The sequence below is a fragment of the Catharus ustulatus genome, chromosome 2 (genome assembly GCF_009819885.2).
Source record: "Catharus ustulatus isolate bCatUst1 chromosome 2, bCatUst1.pri.v2, whole genome shotgun sequence".
NCBI classification, from domain to species: Eukaryota; Metazoa; Chordata; class Aves; order Passeriformes; family Turdidae; genus Catharus; species Catharus ustulatus.
The window spans coordinates 17859367-17877173 of NC_046222.1; the positions used below are offsets into that span (position 1 = coordinate 17859367).

At 42.8% G+C, this 17807-nt stretch overlaps 1 protein-coding gene across 2 annotated transcripts in view; it reads left to right on the forward strand.

Moving 5' to 3' along the window:
- Nucleotides 1-3081: 3081 nt before the first annotated feature.
- MYH15 (myosin heavy chain 15) overlaps nt 3082-17807 on the forward strand; it is a 46559-nt gene continuing 31833 nt past the window's right edge. The window contains exons 1-11 of one of the 2 annotated variants that reach the window (XM_033052929.1): nt 3082-3264; nt 6153-6301; nt 7359-7462; nt 7985-8128; nt 9608-9764; nt 11810-11837; nt 12699-12792; nt 14071-14091; nt 14688-14780; nt 16051-16114; nt 16206-16304. In XM_033052929.1, the coding sequence (XP_032908820.1) occupies nt 6208-6301; nt 7359-7462; nt 7985-8128; nt 9608-9764; nt 11810-11837; nt 12699-12792; nt 14071-14091; nt 14688-14780; nt 16051-16114; nt 16206-16304 (898 nt within the window). In that variant the 5' untranslated portion in view covers nt 3082-3264; nt 6153-6207. Of the gene's footprint in view, nt 3265-6152; nt 6302-7358; nt 7463-7984; nt 8129-9607; nt 9765-11809; nt 11838-12698; nt 12793-14070; nt 14092-14687; nt 14781-16050; nt 16115-16205; nt 16305-17807 lie in introns of those variants that run through there. The other variant, XM_033052928.1, reaches the window with a different exon arrangement.

The window sequence follows — 17807 nt, forward strand, 5'->3', positions numbered from 1 at the left end:
GGAAAGCATTCAGAATGGTGCTGCTGAAAGGAAGGTGAGGAGATGCTCCTGATGCCTCTTCATTCTGCAGGAATGTGTGTCCATGGCACAGTGAGCACAGGAACTGCAGCAGGGGGAGCACAAAGGCTGGCAGAGACCTCAAAATCTCCGGTCTAATAATGGGAATCTAGCTGTCATAAACACACTTTCAATGTACTGTTCTGTGCCAATTTTCTCATCCTTAAGAGATGTAGCAGAGTGCAACTATTTTTAAATTTAAGTTTCTCTCCCCCTCCAGTTTCTCTTTGGGCTATCAACAGGAATTAAACCATAATTCTTCACAAGACAAAATGCATCATTTGTACAGAATGGGCCTGGTTTTGCTCCAGGATACGATGCTAGCACCTTTCTTCTCCCAAAACTATTCCCAGATGGATGAACTTTCTCATCCAACTAAGACATTTTGGTTCCTTCCCATTTGTTTTTAAATAGAGACTGCCACAGCAGCAGGGACCAGTGACCAAAAAAAGCCCCTGAGGTAAACAACAGGTTCTCAGTCTCTTTAGATGCATCTCGTGGAGCAATAGTCGTTCTGCTTTTTTGTAGAGCAGCCCAGAGGATCCTGACTCCAAAGATGGTTTCTCCAAGCATCTGTATCTTGAACTGGTGTCCTTCTTTCTCATTGATTTTGCTTTTCATGAGTGCCAGATTATTATAGTAAGCATTTTATTAAGAGTAGTCTAAAGGCCAGCTTCTGTCAAAACTCATCTTTTTGTCTAGGAAAATAGAGAGGGTTCATAGCTGAGCTTCTACAACTTTTCTATATTAGACAATATTGACACTATCTTCTCTGTAGAGCTGATAAATGTTATTGCATTCCTTTCCAATATGTAATGTTATTAAAAATAGTTTAGTCACAAGAGCTCCTTATCAAAGACCCTTGTTTCCCTAGAAACAGTGACCAGCATTAACCTTTCTAAAAGTAGCCCCTGCAAAAGACAAATGTCTTTGCTTGTCCCTGTTAGAAATTTAATCTAGGGAAAATGAGCTGCAATTTCTGTTTCATATGAAGAGAAAGCAAATAAACTCCAGAAAATCGGGATTAATGTGCAGTGTCCATTCACATCAGGCTAGCAAAGAAAATAAATTGAATATGTTTGAATCAGTTAGCTGTGTCCCTTTCTAAGCAACACAGGCGTTGAAATTGCTTTAGAATTAGCTATGGAAACAGTTGTTTGCAACCCCAAAAAGGAAAAGGGAGGCGTGGGAGCAAGATTGTAGTGTTCATGCAGGACTGATGAAAGCTGAATATTTGCAGAACAGAAAAGATGTAAGTGATAACAGTGTATTTGTAAGAAAATGGCTTCTTCTAAGCAATGTAGGTGGTAAATGGGAATATTGTGTTTAGAAGTAAAGCTCCTGGCTATGTGAGAGAGGAGCAAGAGGGAGAGAGTATCAGCATTTTATATCCTCACAGCTTGAAATAATCATATTCTCAATCTTTGCAGCAGATTAATAATGTCCATAAATCTTGGTGATGCTTGTGATTTACCTTGTTTCAAATAATGTGGTCAGGAGCATCTGCTTGAGTTTATACAACCACTCAGTGTTCACCCCAGCAGCCAAAATCACCACCTCTCTCTTTTTTTTGCCAGATATAAAGCAGAAAGATGGTGATTTAGATCTGTCACCGACACACACCTGTGCTGCAGGGTACCAAACACCTCTAAAGCGGCAATTCTGGTCTGAGTGTGACAGCCAGGCAAACTCTGGAACGTGACACAAGCTGCTTGTGTTCAGCTCCAGTGCAGGTTCCTGTCACAGATGAATCCAGACCAGGATGGAAAGCTTCATCCCTAGCTCTTACCCCTATTTCTGTTCCCTAGCAGAGCATTCTCTTCTCCAGTCTGTCTGGAGGTGAGCACGTCTCCAGCACAGCAGTGGTGATTCTCTGTCTCTTGGTTGCATTCCCCAAATGCTAAAAATACCAAGTTACTAAAGTGCTCAAATCCTCAGAGCTGCCACATCAGTCCCCTGTCTTTGAGCCTATCACTTCCAGAAATTCCTGTTTCTTACAAACCAGCTTTGTCTGTACAACCTGTCCCTGTCCAGTCGTCAGCATAACAGCTTTAAAAATAGCAGACTCACTATGCAGGCATTTTCCTTCTTGCCTGGTCACAAACCAAGCCACTTGTTCCTGTGGGTATCTAGGAATTCAATGAAGTTGTGGATAAGCTCCCTCCTTGCTTCTTTGGAATTGAGTTTTGTAAAGCACAAATATATTGTCTTCTCTTGTGGCCAACAAGCATTATCCACAGTATTTATTTTCCTTTCTGCTTTTATATTCAGCTTATGCTAGAACCAAAGGAAACCCATATATCTACCTATGCTGGTAAAAACAAATCAATCTGGCAGTGTCAGTTGTTTTGTTATTTATGGGTTGCAATGAAATGAAACCTGAGTTACTCATGGTGGTTTTTTCACAGGAAAAATGAGTTTACAATAAAAAGGCCAGACATTGCCTGAATTGAGACTCATATATTAGTTTCCTGAAGCAAAGGACTCACTAAAATTGATGCTTACTTTGTTCTTTACCTGTGATTCACTTTCTGGGCAGAATCAATACATACTTAGATTTCTTCCCTGTCTTGCTTTGTTCATAAACTGGGGAACTCACGTGTATTCCAAACCTGAGCCTCCTATAGTCTTGGCTTTAAACTCCTGGGGGCCAAAGAGGGATTTAAAGCCCTTGGCTGGGATGTGAGAGCCCACATCCTTGCTTTGTTGCTTGAAGGGAATTTGGCTCATGTAACCAAATTCCCTTAATAATCACTTAGTCCTGGTGCTAAAAGCTTTGATTTTCATATTCCAGAGGAGTTGTCTGAATAGAATAGTGTTAATTTGTTAATTTACACCCCCCCAACCCCCCCCCACACACACACACACTCTCACAGGAATTACGCTGAAGCACTTGGAAAAGCAATACTTGTCCTAGTGAAAACACAGAAGCAGGAAAGGCTTCTTCCATGAAGTCATGGAGCAAGAATGGTGTGGCTGGGACCAAGAGTGCCACTCCCCACTGACATTCCTGCCCCCCTTCGTCAGGACACAGCCACATGTGTCCCCTCCTTGGGCATTGTCTGCTCAGCTGGGATCCAGCAGACAAATATAGGCATGGGGGAAAACTGCTGATGCCTTTGCACAGTTATCAGCAGTGACCTTGAGATAGGGGCATATAAAGTCTGGACCAGGCAGAGTTGTGACACTTTCTGTGTGCTCCCTGGGGTGAGTACCAACCTCTCTCACTTTTAAGTGTGGATGCTGTGCTCTAACACTGTACTGTGACTTTGATATGATTAAGGTTTTCATGTGGCTTAAAGTTTTAGCAGCAGTATCAGTAAACATCTAGCCTGTGGTAGTCACTGTTGGATGCTTCTCGAATGGTAAAATAGCAAATACATGTTTCTTCTCTAACATCAGTGCATTCATTTAACCAGCTGGAATAACCACTTAGGGAAGTGTCAGGTCCCTTGTAATTATGCATCTGAGTGAAATGATTAGCCAGTGCCTGCAAGTCGTCTTTTTGCCTTCTCTGTCATCTGCAAGAGATGATGGCTTACGCAATTTGCAATTTTAAGCAGCTTGTTGGTCGGAGGCATTCCTTAATCCAGCCTGAGCTACAGCCCTTGGAGCATCACTGGGCTCCCTTTGTAGGCCAGGCAGTGCCACTGCAGTCGCTGTTTCATTATCCCTGCCTGCCCTCAGTGCTACAGTCACTTCCAACAGCTCCAGTAAAGACAGACAAGGTCCCTTTTTTTCAAGTCTGGATGCACCATCAAACTGTTTGTCCTGGGCGTGCCACTTCACTTTGTGTAACAACAGTATCAGCATTCCTGATGGAGTTGGAGATGGAATCAGCATTCCAGGGAGCAGGCATTTTCAAGGATCTATCACAGCTGATATACAAGAGCTGGCTCTTTTTGTTGTTAGCTACAGCAGGGAACACCTTTAGCTTTAGCCTTATCTTTCTCAACTGTTCTGCATTTTTAAAATAATCTTGCATCCATAAAAAACAGAATTTCCCATCTCTTGTGTCTGCTGATGGATTTGCCTCACTGAGTTCTCTGCACCCCAGGGTGTGTGCCGCCTGTGGGCTCCAGCCTCTGCCCTAACTCCAACCACCCAGGCTGCTGGAGGAAAAGGGATTCTCTCCCAGGCACCTGGATGCTCCTTTGCACCATAACACGCTCGCTGTAGGGTGCACCGTGAACAGGAGGGGGAAAAAGGAAGAGATAAGGAGGTGATAGCTGAGGAACTGTCCCTAGGAGGTCTGCAAATGGATTCAGGCTGCACAAAAGTGATTCAGAGCACTTCAGTGTATTCTAGGACTTGTGGGAACCTGCCTTGGGTCCTAGAGATTAACACTGCAGTGTCCCCTCTGGCATTTGCACATTTAATGTGAAATGACACTTTTGTGCTCTAACTGTTCTGTTTAAATGTCTGAACTGATGTAATTTCATTGCTCCACTAGAGCTGAGACACACTTAGAGAGAGAGAGAGGCATTGCCACTGAGCTGTGTCTTCAGCTGGGAAATTTGGTCAGTTCAGATGATGTTAAATTAATTAATGATACTTGTGCTTATGTAGGTGCTCAATCTTTAAAAGATTAAGGTTTTAAAAATTGCCATAAAATCTAGAAAAAAAATAAGGCTAGTTCTGAGAAAGAAAATTTTTGCTCTACAGCAACAAGACAGAAGGTATCAAGCTTTTGCTGCAGCAGTGGGAGAGGGTTGGATGTAACGCTTTGGCAACTCTGCTGTCTTAGGGCTTTACGTTCCCTAGGAGGAACATGTTGGAAAAAAAGCTGCCTTGGTTGACGAGGAGGATTTTTTCTCTACCAGGATTTTGTTAGAAAGAAATTTAATTAAATTTTGAAAGACTACGGTGTCTGTCTGCTAGGGGTCTTGAAAATTTATCCAGCTGCCCTGGATATTGCAGAGTAAATACAATAAGGGAAGAGATTAACCCGAAGGTCACTTATACAACTTAAATAGTAGTCAAAGGGTGTCCTGAATTTAAAAAAAAAAAAAACCAAAAAAAACCAAAAAAAACAAAACTGAAATTCTAAAATTGTGGGTGAACAGCTTGTAGCAGTGGAACTTCTTTTAGACATTCTGTGGACAACATGCTGAATAGTTTATGTGTGTGTAATTATTTATGTCTGTGTCTAAAAAAATCCCAAAACAAAATTAAAAACCCCAACATATCTGTTTGATCATTTTAGAAGTACAAAACAAATTATTTACTTGGCAGTACAAATGCAGCAAATTAGTCTCACTGAGACTCATGCCCCCTGCCCTCTTCTTAATGAAAAAAGACTCCTAAACATTGTGCCCTTGTCATTTAAGAAAACAAGTGTAGGTATTAAGCTGGATTGGATAAACTCAAAGCAATCTGAGAACATATGAAGCCCCTGCACCAGCTCTGCACAGCCACTTGCCCTCAGCCATGCCCTGCTGCAGAATGGTGAATTCAGAGGCAGCAGCACCTGGGAATCTGCACCAACACAGGACCATGTTAGTCCTGTTTGTACTGGCATGCCAATTCCTGAATCAAGGAAGAGCAGGAGCAGAGCTGTTTCCAGCCCCAGTGCTGACTTTCTGCAGTTGCAGCGTGGGCATTCACCCCTGCAGCTTTGCAGCACAGAAGTCTCACTCCTTGTTTCCCAGAAAAGCCTGCCTGGGATGTGCTTGAATAGGCTGAGTGGCACAGCCCCAGGGAGACCTGCAGGACAGCAAACCTTTGCTCCAGGAGGTTTTGAAAAGGGCCAGAAGAGGCTCCTGATAAGTGGTTTTTAAAATCACAGCTTCAAGTGGTCCCTTCTGCTCTTAAGCACCATTTGTACCACAAAAAAAGAGACAAAATCCTCCTGTGGAGATAACTGTGACCAATTTGATGTTTAGATCCCTTCAGGACCTGTCTGACTTTTAATAAACTGAGCCAAGGATGTGTTTAACTAAAAGTGCAGTATAGTCCCAAGTCTGTGTTAGGCATTTGTGTTTAGCATTAATCATACCTTTGGTCTACTATGCTATGCTCAGCATTTTATATTGCTTGATATTGTTCACAAAATAGACAATTGATTTGGTTTTTTCCCCCTCTTTCTTTCATAGACTGGGTGCCTTTCTTTCTCCTCTGTGAGCTGTGCCCCCTTGAAGCCTTGCCAAGATGATGGTCGATATGTCCGAGTTTGGGGAGGCTGCTCCCTACCTCCGAAAGAGCGAGAAGGAGCTGATGAAGGCTCAGACTGTTGCCTTCGATGGTGAGTTGCAGGCTCACAACCCTTTGTGCTGCCAGGGGCTGGTTCAGAGGGGCAAGGGTTACATACAAATGTAGTCAAAGAAATGCAGAGCAAAGCAGGATGCAAAGCCTCCCTTGTCACTGCTGTGCTGCTGTTGGAGGTAGCTGGGTCACCCAAGTTTGGGTTCCTTTATTCTGCAAAGCTGTTAAAAACTCTCAGACAGTAAAAAATAAAAATAATCTATGGCAAGTAAGTGTTTTCTAGATTTAGAAGCAAGGTGTATTGGTAGTGTTCTGCTAAAAGTGGAATAATCTCTCTGTCAGTTTTAGAGAAAAACAACAGACATTGATGTTTCTGTGGCCTGGCTAGACGTCTTACTTGCTTTGCAGCCTGTAAAATAATGTGATGTTAGCTTTATTTCCCCATAATTTATTTTTCAATAAATGAGTCTCTATGAGCCCTGAGGTTTAGTAGGAAGTGTGAATACATCAATTACTCTGGCCTTTCATTATTCACAACAGTTGCTGTAACTGAAGACCTAAAGTCTAGTGCAGCTGCTCCAAACTCTAAAAAGACACATATGTAATTCAATATGAGTTATTAATATTACTGTTTTTCGACACAAATCTCAGAAGAATGTGAAGGAATAAGGTTAAATCTGATAGCTGGCAGTCAAATAATGTGGGCTGGATGCTCTGAGCAGTTTGAAATTCTCTGTGTGACTTTTTTGCAATGCCTTAAATTGGGCTTGGATCTCAGTGCCTCCATCTGCACACTGGTGATAATGATTATGGATTTCCCATGGAGGCTGAGGCTTAGCCAGCATTTGTGAAATATTTTGACACCTTGTGCTAGAAGGATCTAGAGGAAGCCGAGCAGTAGTTTCAAAGGAAGATAACATTTGGGAGCCCTATGCCTTCTGCTTCACCATGAAGCTTCCCAGCAGTGCCAATCTGCTGCAATCCCAGAGGTTTTGTGTTGCTTCTGCACAAAAAGTAATCCAGCAGTCTCACTTAGCTAGGCATGGTGCTGCTGTTTGATGCAAGGCTGTGAACCTTCCGTCTTCTTAATTTCATAGGAAAGAAGAAATGTTGGGTTCCTGATGAAAAGAAAGCTTATGTTGAAGCTGAAATTACAGAAACCAGTGAAGGCAAAGTGACCGTGCAGACAACGGATGGAAGGGTACACAACTGATTTTGTCTGATCTCTGACTAGCAGGGCCAGAGCTGCAAGCTACAGAATCTCCTGGTTTCAGCTCAGTCACCTTTTTCATGAAATGGGCTGTGAATGGGAGGCCCCAGTAACTGCTGTCAGCTGAGGATAGGATAACACACAAAAACCACCAAGGGAAAACGAGCGGTGCAGTGATGGGTGGGTGAGCATCAGACACAGCACAGCTGGGGGTGGGCTGTGACTGGAGGTTTGCAACCAGCCACTTCTGGTTTGGTGCCCAGGGTAAAAACCCAGGCTCTAGCCAAATTTCATGGCTTCTTTTGCAGCCATAGCATCGTGCATCTTTTATCATGTCAGTCTTCCCCCATTCTTCTGATACCTGTGGAAACACATGATATTGTGTACATAGGCAGGGATTAGCCTGGAGAACTTCCCTCTGCTGGGGAAAAATGTATTTTCTTCCCTAAGGTGAATGAAGCCACAGAGAATCCCAGTGTAATCCAGTGTTGCTGTACCTGTTTGTCTTGGCAGACCATGACTATAAAAGAAGATGATGTGCAGACAATGAACCCTCCCAAATTCGACATGATCGAGGACATGTCTATGCTGACCCACCTGAACGAGGCGTCCGTGTTGTACAACCTGAGGAAGCGCTACAGCAACTGGATGATCTATGTAAGGACCATTGCATGGCTAGATTTAGCAACCTGCTTTTCAAGTGCTGCCACTGTGTGTGAACATGTTGTGCTCTTCATGTCCATTGTGACTCTGATAAGTCACAAAAGTGAGGGTCTGGCTCTTCACCTCAAGAAAGATGCTGCTTGGAGCTGGCTGAATACAGACACAAAACTGAATGAGTAAGATGGTGCCTGGCTCCTTAGTTTTGCTTGCTCACCCAGGAAAGGGGTGTGGGGGGACATTTTTCTTAAGTCAAGGGGTTGGGGAGACCCAGATTATTTTCCATCTTCTAAGTTTAATCCATGTCAACACCAGCCATGGGGATTTCTTTTGCTCTCAGCTGCATTTAATTGTGTTTTAAATCAGACAAAGGAATCCATTGATTTTCCAGCAAGTCCTTCCTCTGTTTTTTGGTATTCATCAGAAGAGCAAATCCAACATTACCCATTTAAATTCTGATTGCCAAACATTTTCTGTGTTTCTCTAATAATCCCTGTATGGACATGTAGGGCCTAAAGCATAGCTTTGTTTGCAGATTAGTATAGGTAGAAAATTAAACTGGCATCTTGCCTTAATCGGTTTACTAGTAGGGGTGCATTCTTTTTCTTTCTAGAAAACAGGGCAGAGGATTCATGCCAAGGCCATTCAGGAGCATGTCCTAATGCTATTTTTAGGGGAAGGGACCTGGATTTCACCCGAAACTTTTAGAACTTAATTGAACTCAATAATCTATGTGCATATAGTGATAGTGCCCATATGGCAACTGGCTTTCTTTGAAGATATTGCCCCAAGCTGGGCTAAGTATTGAAAAGTTACCAGCTGACATCAATTGCCTGCGGTTACAACTCATAGCTCACTCTTCCTCAGAGTGACCAGGCCCCAGAGTACTAATGTATATCATCCAGAGAGCAACTATAAAGAGATTTTTACTAACCTGGCATCTCCAAAAGCTGGAAAAGATTCCACAGCTTTGGGGTACAACACTATGAAGTGGTTTTTCTCTTTGAACGCCCACCAGAAATTGTCTTGAGGTTCTTGCATAAAATTAATAATTAGAGGTTGTTTCTCCACCTAAAAATGGAGTTCAAACAGGGAAGCTGTAACTTTCCACTGCAGCGTCTGTTTTCAAGAGGAAACAACACCCATGGAGCAGCACAAAGGAACAAAAGCACAATCAGACACAAACCTATTTGCTGCTCCTCTGTTTTACTGAAGGGGATGTTTCCATTTCTAGTTGATACCCCAAAAACACTTTTCCGCTTTTGAAAACTGTTCAATATCTGTAATTTTGGTATGAATTGCAATTAGGAAGTCACTTAGCAAACCAGTAGCTTCCGAATTTCAGAAAATCTGAAATTCAAGTCGGAATTCAAACCTTAATCAGCAGCTGGCAACGCCACATCCTGCTCGGTTAACCAAGACTTTTTTCCTCACCACTTGAGTGAATTTTTTCACTGTCTTTGTGTCACTCTCTAGACATACTCAGGTTTATTCTGCGTGACCATAAACCCCTACAAGTGGCTGCCAGTGTACAAGTCGGAGGTTGTTGCGGCGTATAAAGGCAAGCGGCGCTCGGAGGCTCCTCCGCACATCTTCTCCATCGCTGACAACGCGTACCACGACATGCTGCGGAGTGAGTACCACTGCCCGCCCGCCTGCCCTCCTCAGAGGATGGGACTGTGCTGGAGGGAGCTGTCTGAGAGCTGTTGCAGCATGGAACAGACATGGAAAGAGTCCACAAGTAGCAGGGGCTTGGCAGTCTGTGGCTTTTATAGATGGGTGTGTTTCCAAATACTTATTTTGTTCCTAAACTGCCCTGCCGCCTCCTGTGGCTGTCAGATTGAGCTGCCTGACCTAAGTGAATCCATCAGCTCACAGCAGAAATGGGGCCAGGTCCCAAAGGTCTGTTAGTGCTTTCCCAAACTCAGAAACAAACCTCCAGTCAGTTTCCACCCCGTATCATGATACTGATAAGATGTGTGTGTTCAAAGACCAGTGAAGCCAAGTGTCCTGGTTTGAAAGACAGGTGTCTGCTGAGAAAGGCAGGAGCCTCTCTTTGAAATAGAGAATGTAAACCCCCTACCTCCAAATTATCACAATTTTGAAATTAAGAGGCTCTCAGGCAAAGATATGGGAATAGGAATAACAGTTCTCTACTAGGAAAATTGAAATAGAAATACAGTATTACAAAGAACAAACCGAAAACACTGACAGAGTCAGAGTACAACCTGACACCCTGTCAGGCAGGGTGTTGGTAGCAGTCCCATTAAAAGATGGCTGCATCCTCCTGTAGTGACAGATGTCGTTCAGTTGGAGCAGTGCTCCTGTAGAAGGTGCAGTTTCCGTCCAAAGGTCCAGTGATGATGTGGAAAGGTCCAGTTTTCCTCTGGAATCCAGTGGAAAAAGGCTGTTGTCATGTTCCAAATCTCAGATTTTATCTAGGTAGAAAATGCTTGGCTCCTCCCACTGTGTGGAGCATCTCGCCATGAGATGAAGTAATTTTATCAGTCACACAGTGGGACTTAATGGCCCATTAACAGCCAATATCTTCCTGGAGGAAGGATAGGTTGTGGAAAAAGCACGTGATTTTAACAGATGGCCCATTATTAGATAATATCTCCCCCGGAGATAAGGATCACTGTCCCACCTGGTTTCAGCAGATGGTGACAGAATAGATAGTTTTGGTCACATCCTGTATTGCAGCCTAAGACACCAAGCCCTGTGGGTGCTATGAGCATACTGCCAGCATGACCCTGACCTGCAGCAGTGGCACCAGCCCTGTGGCAAAGAACTCCAGATTTCCCTGGGAAACTTCCTTGCCCTGACCCTTGCCTTACTGGGAAAAAAAAAGAGTTTATCAGCAGAGGGCAGCAGCGATGTGCTCACACCAGGTCCAGAAGAGACTTGACCAGAACACATCCTGCTGACACTTGGTTCTAATAAAATGGAAAAGCGCCTTAGCTGTGAGGGAACAAAAGCACGGGGCAGAGGGGATGTGTGTGTGGCGGCAAAGAGATGCTCTTTTATCAGATAAGGCAGCTCAATATGTAGCCTGCCATGATGACTGGAATTATAAAAAGAAAAGAGGAATTTAGGCTCAATGATTTGGGAAGCTGCCATGACTTAGCATTTACTGAACTTGATTAATAATATATTAGAGTTGCAGAGTGTTCTAACAAATGCTTGTTTCTGATCAGGCAATTAGGCATGGACAATAGGCTGCTTAGTTCCAGCAGCATGGCCAGCTGAAGAGGAATACACATGCATTTTAAGGGACAGCCTGTGAAAAAAGAGAAAATTACTGGGGTTGGTCTAGTATTGCAGGAGCAGAAAGGTCAGACATGAGCAAAGACACACTCAGGAGTAAGAGGATAAATGTTTTCATAACAGGAAATTACTTTCTTTATTATAGTTTCCCAGACACAGATGAATGTGTACAACTGACAGGTATTTAATACCAATTTGAGCAAAACACAAGAGAAGGATTCAGGGCAGGGCTGTAACTTGCACTTCTGGAAATCATTCTAAATAATACCAGTTTTTATCTTTCTGTCTTTGCTTCATGTGATTATTGCCTGTCCTTGCATGACTGAATCTGGTACTCATTTGCAATTATAATAAGTGATTTGTACACCCTACTAAGTTTTTCTCTCTTTTTTCTTTTTTCCCCCTCCACAGATCGGGAGAATCAGTCTATGCTGATCACGTAAGTTCTTCTTTTTTGACTGATTTGAGAATCTGTTGCTGTGAAAAACTTTGAAGAACAAAGCCTGATAAAATACAAGTTTATTCTTAAAGTTCAGCTAAATTGCCTGGAACTGGGTAACTATCAATTTGGCCACCTGATGGTAAACTTGGCCTCCATGAGAAAGGAGTAGCTAAAGGTTAGATGGAGCCTGGGCCATTTCTGATCCCCATCTGGTGAACATTCCATGTAGGCATGAAAACAACTCAGCAGGCAATTAAAACTGCTCCTTGCAGGATTAGCCTTTCTGTGGCTGTCCTCTTTGGATACAGAGGACTCCTTCTGTTCAGTGTGGTTACTCTTGCTGAAAGTTATATTTCAGAGTGTTTTGTAGATGAATCAAAAGAGGGGGAGATGACCAAGGTAAAAAAGAGGATGTGTGACGTTTACTGGCAAGCATGAAACGATGGAGACTTGGGTGTCTCTACAGTGTTACATATGTTCTTGGCTAATGCTGGCAAATTACTGCAGCTTTCCTCTACTTTTTCTAGCTCATTAGCTGTATATATGTAAACCCCAGAGAGCTAGTCTGGATGTTTGTAATTAAACTTCACACCCCTAAGAGAAGCTCAGTGTAGCGTGGGTTTGTACAGGGCTTCTGAGCTGAGCTGTGTGAAGAACGAGTTACTGCTGTCATAGGACTGCACCTCTTCATTCAGTCAATTTGATATATTTCCACAGAGATGGCTGAGCAACAGGCTGCAGATACCAGCACCAGGGACTCTGAGAACAGTCTTGAGGGGGGACCTGTCTGGACAGGGTTTAAAAGGATGAGTTGCAGCTGTTTGAGCAAGGTTTTTGTTTTCTTCCCCCTTCCTCTAGCGGAGAATCCGGTGCTGGCAAGACTGTCAACACAAAACGAGTCATCCAGTACTTTGCCACAGTGGCAGCCCTGGGTGAAACTGGAAAAAAAAATGTAAGTCTGACGGTGGCTGACTCATTTCAGAGTCACAAGGTTCCTTTTTTGTACACCTAACCTCACAAGTCTGTAGTACAGAAACCACATTGTTCTGCACACACGAAGGTACCACGCTCCAGATGGGGCAGAAATACCATCCCAGGTTCTGGACAGATGCTTGTTGTTACCACTTATCTTTTTTTTCCTGGGAGTTTCGGGTTTTGTGTGTGCTAAACATCCTTCTGATTGTGTTAAACTGGTCAAAAGAGATGGGGAGACTGTAAAGAATAATAAATTATTTTTTTTTCAAATGGGAAATAGTCTTCAAAGAGTCTAGGATTATAACTTCTTATCAAAATGTCTGTTTCATTGAAAACTTTTTTATCCACGAAAAAAAGGATTGTTTTGACAAAGGAAATTTTTTTCAGTCAGCTTTTCTGTATTTCTGTTTGGATAAGTGCTGTTCTGCTTATAAGTGCTCTCTAAGGTTACAGTGAATATTGTATTCATGCTGCTTTTTATCTTGTGTTGCTATGAGCTTATTTGCTATGAGCTTCACTGCACTTGAAGGGTTCAGTGCTCTTTTGTGGTGAATTAACTGATTCCTACGAACTGCATTTATAAGGCCAAAATTTCAGCCGTGCTTCAAGTCTGTGCGCAGAACTCACATCACCAAACCCTAATACACATTCTCCTGAGGCCTGCAAGGCTTTCCTAACAAATGGTTGAGCTGTCCAGAGCCAGCTTCCTGCATTTAACGAGGCTGGTGCTCATCGAGGTGTCCAAAACCTGCTGTGCCCATGCAACAATGCTGCTCCTACCCCGAGCTTGTTGTTTGAACTTGCTCTGCAGAAATCTGACTGGTTTTGCTCTGGAGGTGTCCTATGATAGACCAAAACTAAGTGAACAGAGAAAAGAGACTGCTGCTAGGTGGCAAGAATAAAAGAGCATAAATGCAAACAGACAACTTCTAGGCAGTAAGATTGTGCTGGACTTGAACTTTTGGATAATTTTTTGGGGAAAAAAGGGTGATGATAATGAAAATGAAATGCAACCTGACCTGACAAACTACATGAAACATCTTCCAGCTTCAATATCTGATTTTGCACCATTGTGATGTATGGTGAATGCAAAGTAGCAGCCACACATGCTTTTTGAAGGCTTCAAAAAACACTCCTGGTGTGTTGGTTTAGACAAGACAGCTAACCTTGCTAATTGTTATATTTTGTGTTGTCCTCTGTGTTAATATTCACATTCTCTCTCTTTCTTCTCTCCATTGTGCTCCTATTTTGTCAGCAGCCAGCTACCAAAACTGGGGTAAGTCATCAGCTTTGCTATTTTATTTTTGCCTCACAGAATTGCTGTTGGGCTCTGTCGGATGTGCCACAAGCCCCAGCATTTCACTTTGTGTGTGTCCCAGATGAATGATGAATGATCCCAGAAGCCCTGGCAGGAAAAGTCATTCACTTCCCAAACTGAACTTTGTGCAGGCAGCAGTTAAAGCTTTTCTCACTCCCAAATGCTACAAACTCTGAGTGCTTTTAAATCAAATGCATTCTAGTGCTTGTCACTGTCTTCAGTAGCCCCTCTCCTACACACATTCCTCATTCCTGGATGTCCCCACACGCTCCCAAGTACACTGGTGATTTCTTTCTCATGCAGATGGCACAAGATATAAACCTACAAAGCCAAACAGTAGGGAGCAGCAGAATGTTCGAGGCTTTAGAGTGCTCATAATTGATTGATGGTCTCGCTGTTCTGCCGCTCACACTGTGCTGCCCCTGGGGTGAGGCTGAATAAATCACTTTGCTACAGAGGCTCCCCTCTGTAAGGGAATGCACGGCTGAGCTAGAGCTGACAGCTCAGTCTGTGGCCTGTAGGTGTCTCAATAGTATTTCAACCTTGATTTCTAGGGAACCTTGGAGGATCAAATCATTCAAGCGAACCCAGCCCTAGAAGCTTTTGGAAATGCCAAAACCCTGAGAAATGACAATTCCTCGCGTTTTGTAAGTTACTGCAGCATAATCCAATGATGCCTTATACAAAAACGGCCAGTTAAGAACACCTATGTCATAATACCTTCACAGATTGCATTTTGCCCACTAAAAATATTTGATTTCCACAGAGTGGAAAAACAACATAGTAGGAGAAGAACCTGAAGAGAAACAAAGAAAGAAGAAACTTGAATAATTGTTTAAACTGTTTAAATTGTTCAAAATGAACAGAACACAAGCAAAGCCCAGTTTTAGGAAGCCCTTTGAACAGCAGTGGTAGACCTTCCTCAGAACTACCTCTGCATTATTTTCCTACCCCTTTTTCCACTAGCCTTTCTCACTCCCCACAGTACTCGTACTTTGCCACTAAGTGCCAGGAATACACCACAGTCCCTGTTGCCTCCCACATCCTCCCCTGTGCAGACTGCCCTGCAGCAGTTCTCCTGCCCTGCAGCCATAGGTTTGCCTCTTTTCTCAGTAAGCTGTCCCTGCTTGTCCCACCTCAGGGCTCTCCTCTCCCCTGGGTTTGCAGGAGAGCAATCCTCCTGGGAGCTCTGCCTCTGCCACATTTGGTTGACACTGTCTCAGGGTCCGAAAGGAATGGCATGAGGATGACAAGCCTGAGTTTGGAGCCCATGCTTCCCTAAGAAATCCTGTTAAAAATTGAATTGGAAGGGGTGGAAGAGGACCAGAGGTTGTAAGCACCTGTAAAGCTACACACTTGTACAAGCAGCTAGTCAGCTGGAATGGAAATTAATTGATTTTAAAAGTGTGTGTGTTTGGATATGAGAAACTAAATGAAAACTATAAATTTTTTATGAATTGGGAGAACTGGATATGCAAATTTAATGGGCAAGGCTGCGTAAAATCACAGCACTCTTCTGACATAAACAGGTGCATGTAAGTTAGGGACAGCAAATGAGGAGAAACCAAAAAAGGAGCCTGTGTGTCTTAAGCCCAGGCTTAATGCTCTGAGTCCTGCATTACAGTAAACCTGCATCATGCAACTGGAAGCCATGTGCTTTGCCATGTCTTAGCCTGGCAGATAAGTACACTGTTATCCTTTCTCCACAAGCAGATTACATAGCTCTGTGCACAGATTTAGGCTTGGAAGACAGTAATATCATTGTTTGATATTTTTCATTGAAAATATGCCTGTGCAAAGCCAAGGGGTTTGCATAAATTGATTCTTTGGGCCAAATGATTGCCTTCAAGCTGCATTCTTTGTTTCCCTCTGTGTATACTATATGCACTAATGAGAATATTCTTCTGTGTGAATTAGGGTAAATTTATCCGAATCCATTTTGGAACTACAGGCAAGCTGTCATCTGCTGATATTGAGATTTGTAAGCAGAAAACTTTCTCCTTTTAAAAAATACAATTGCTCATCTGAAAGCTGCAAGACCCTTTCTCACTGAATTTTCCTTTTCCAACTAGATTTATTGGAGAAATCCCGAGTGATTTTCCAGCAACCTGGTGAAAGAGACTATCACATCTTCTACCAAATCCTGTCAGGAAAGAAACCAGAGCTGCTAGGTAAGAATTATGTGGATCTGCAGCTCTTAAGAGCCCAAAACTGAATAGACAGTGGATAAGGGGGCAAACCCATGTGCAGAAAGACCCTTATGCTTCCACTTGATGAAACTGAACTTCCACTGTCAAATAAAATCTTTTAGAGATGTTGTTCCAGTGGCAGCAGCAGAGACCATTTTTTCTCATATTGCAGATTAACCTAATGGGAGTCAGACTCAGGCAGGACTTTTCAAACATAGCATTATAAAGGCAAAAAGTGTCACACTGAATTTGTGTAATCCAAGGTCTCAAAACATCTGGAAAATGCTATGCCTCCAAAGCATTTGTGGTGATAAATCTTTAATTACCCAGATTTTCACATATGAGAAGATTTGCTTATAGGTCCACGAAGAAAAGCTAGTTTCCCTTTTCTGCCCCAAGTGACAAAACTGACATCTCAGCATGTTGTGTAGCAGGAGAGAATATTCAAAGCTGCCTGCTGCTGATTATGTGGTGATTACCCCTTTCAAGCCTCCCCTGGCTCAGTGTGGTCCCACAGACCCGCTGGAGGAGGGCAGAGAGGGACCAAGATGCTTGGAATAAAACCTTCACTAGTTATTTAAGCGACGTGCTTTGCCGACTTCAATTTGTGCTCTGAAGGGACACATTCTGTAAAATATGTTGGAGAGTCACTTTATTGCTCTTCTAAACTCCCACTAAGCCTTAGTAATCATAATCTCTTTTGAAGTCTTATTAACTTGACAGTGCGTGGTCAAGTCCCTAACACTCTAATCTTTATGTGGCCTAATTAATGACAATTACAGGAAAGATTTCAAGGAAGCTTTGCACTGAGATTCCTGTGAGAATCCCTGTGCTGGAAAAATGCTGTTTCTCATAAACTCTCTGTGTGCTCCACAACAGCACACACCTTTCTGGCCAGCAGGAACATGTCTGCAGGCTCTTGAAGAGGCTGAAACCAACAGGGGCTTGTGTTTTGTAGACAAAAAAAATGAATGTGCTGGTATACAAACACATCCATATCTAAATAAGGATAAGTGTAAATAATAATAAGTATGGATGAACATAACTATAGATAAAGTAATATATATCATGGTGACTACATAGCGAAGGAAGACAGGCTTATGGAGAGTAAGATTTCATATAAACATATATTAATAGCCATACATACATATTCAGATATGTAGGGATGTGTGTCTGCATATAAAAGATTTTAATCTGGATCAAACCTCAGTCTGATGAATGTCAGTGAAACTTTCAGTTGATTTAAGGAAGCAGGACTCTGTCTGTACTTTCAGAGCCAGCTAGCTTTGTAGAATATAACTCTGCATTTTTGGGTTTTGATATGAAGGAATGACAGTGAAGCAAGCCATATTCTGACCATTGTTTATCAAAAGCCAAGTGTCCTCTGCAAAGAGTGCTGGAAGTCACTATTCTCTGAGTCTATTATAAAAAAGGGGAGCCATGCCCATATTCTCTGTCTTGGATCATACAAAACTCTTTTTCTCC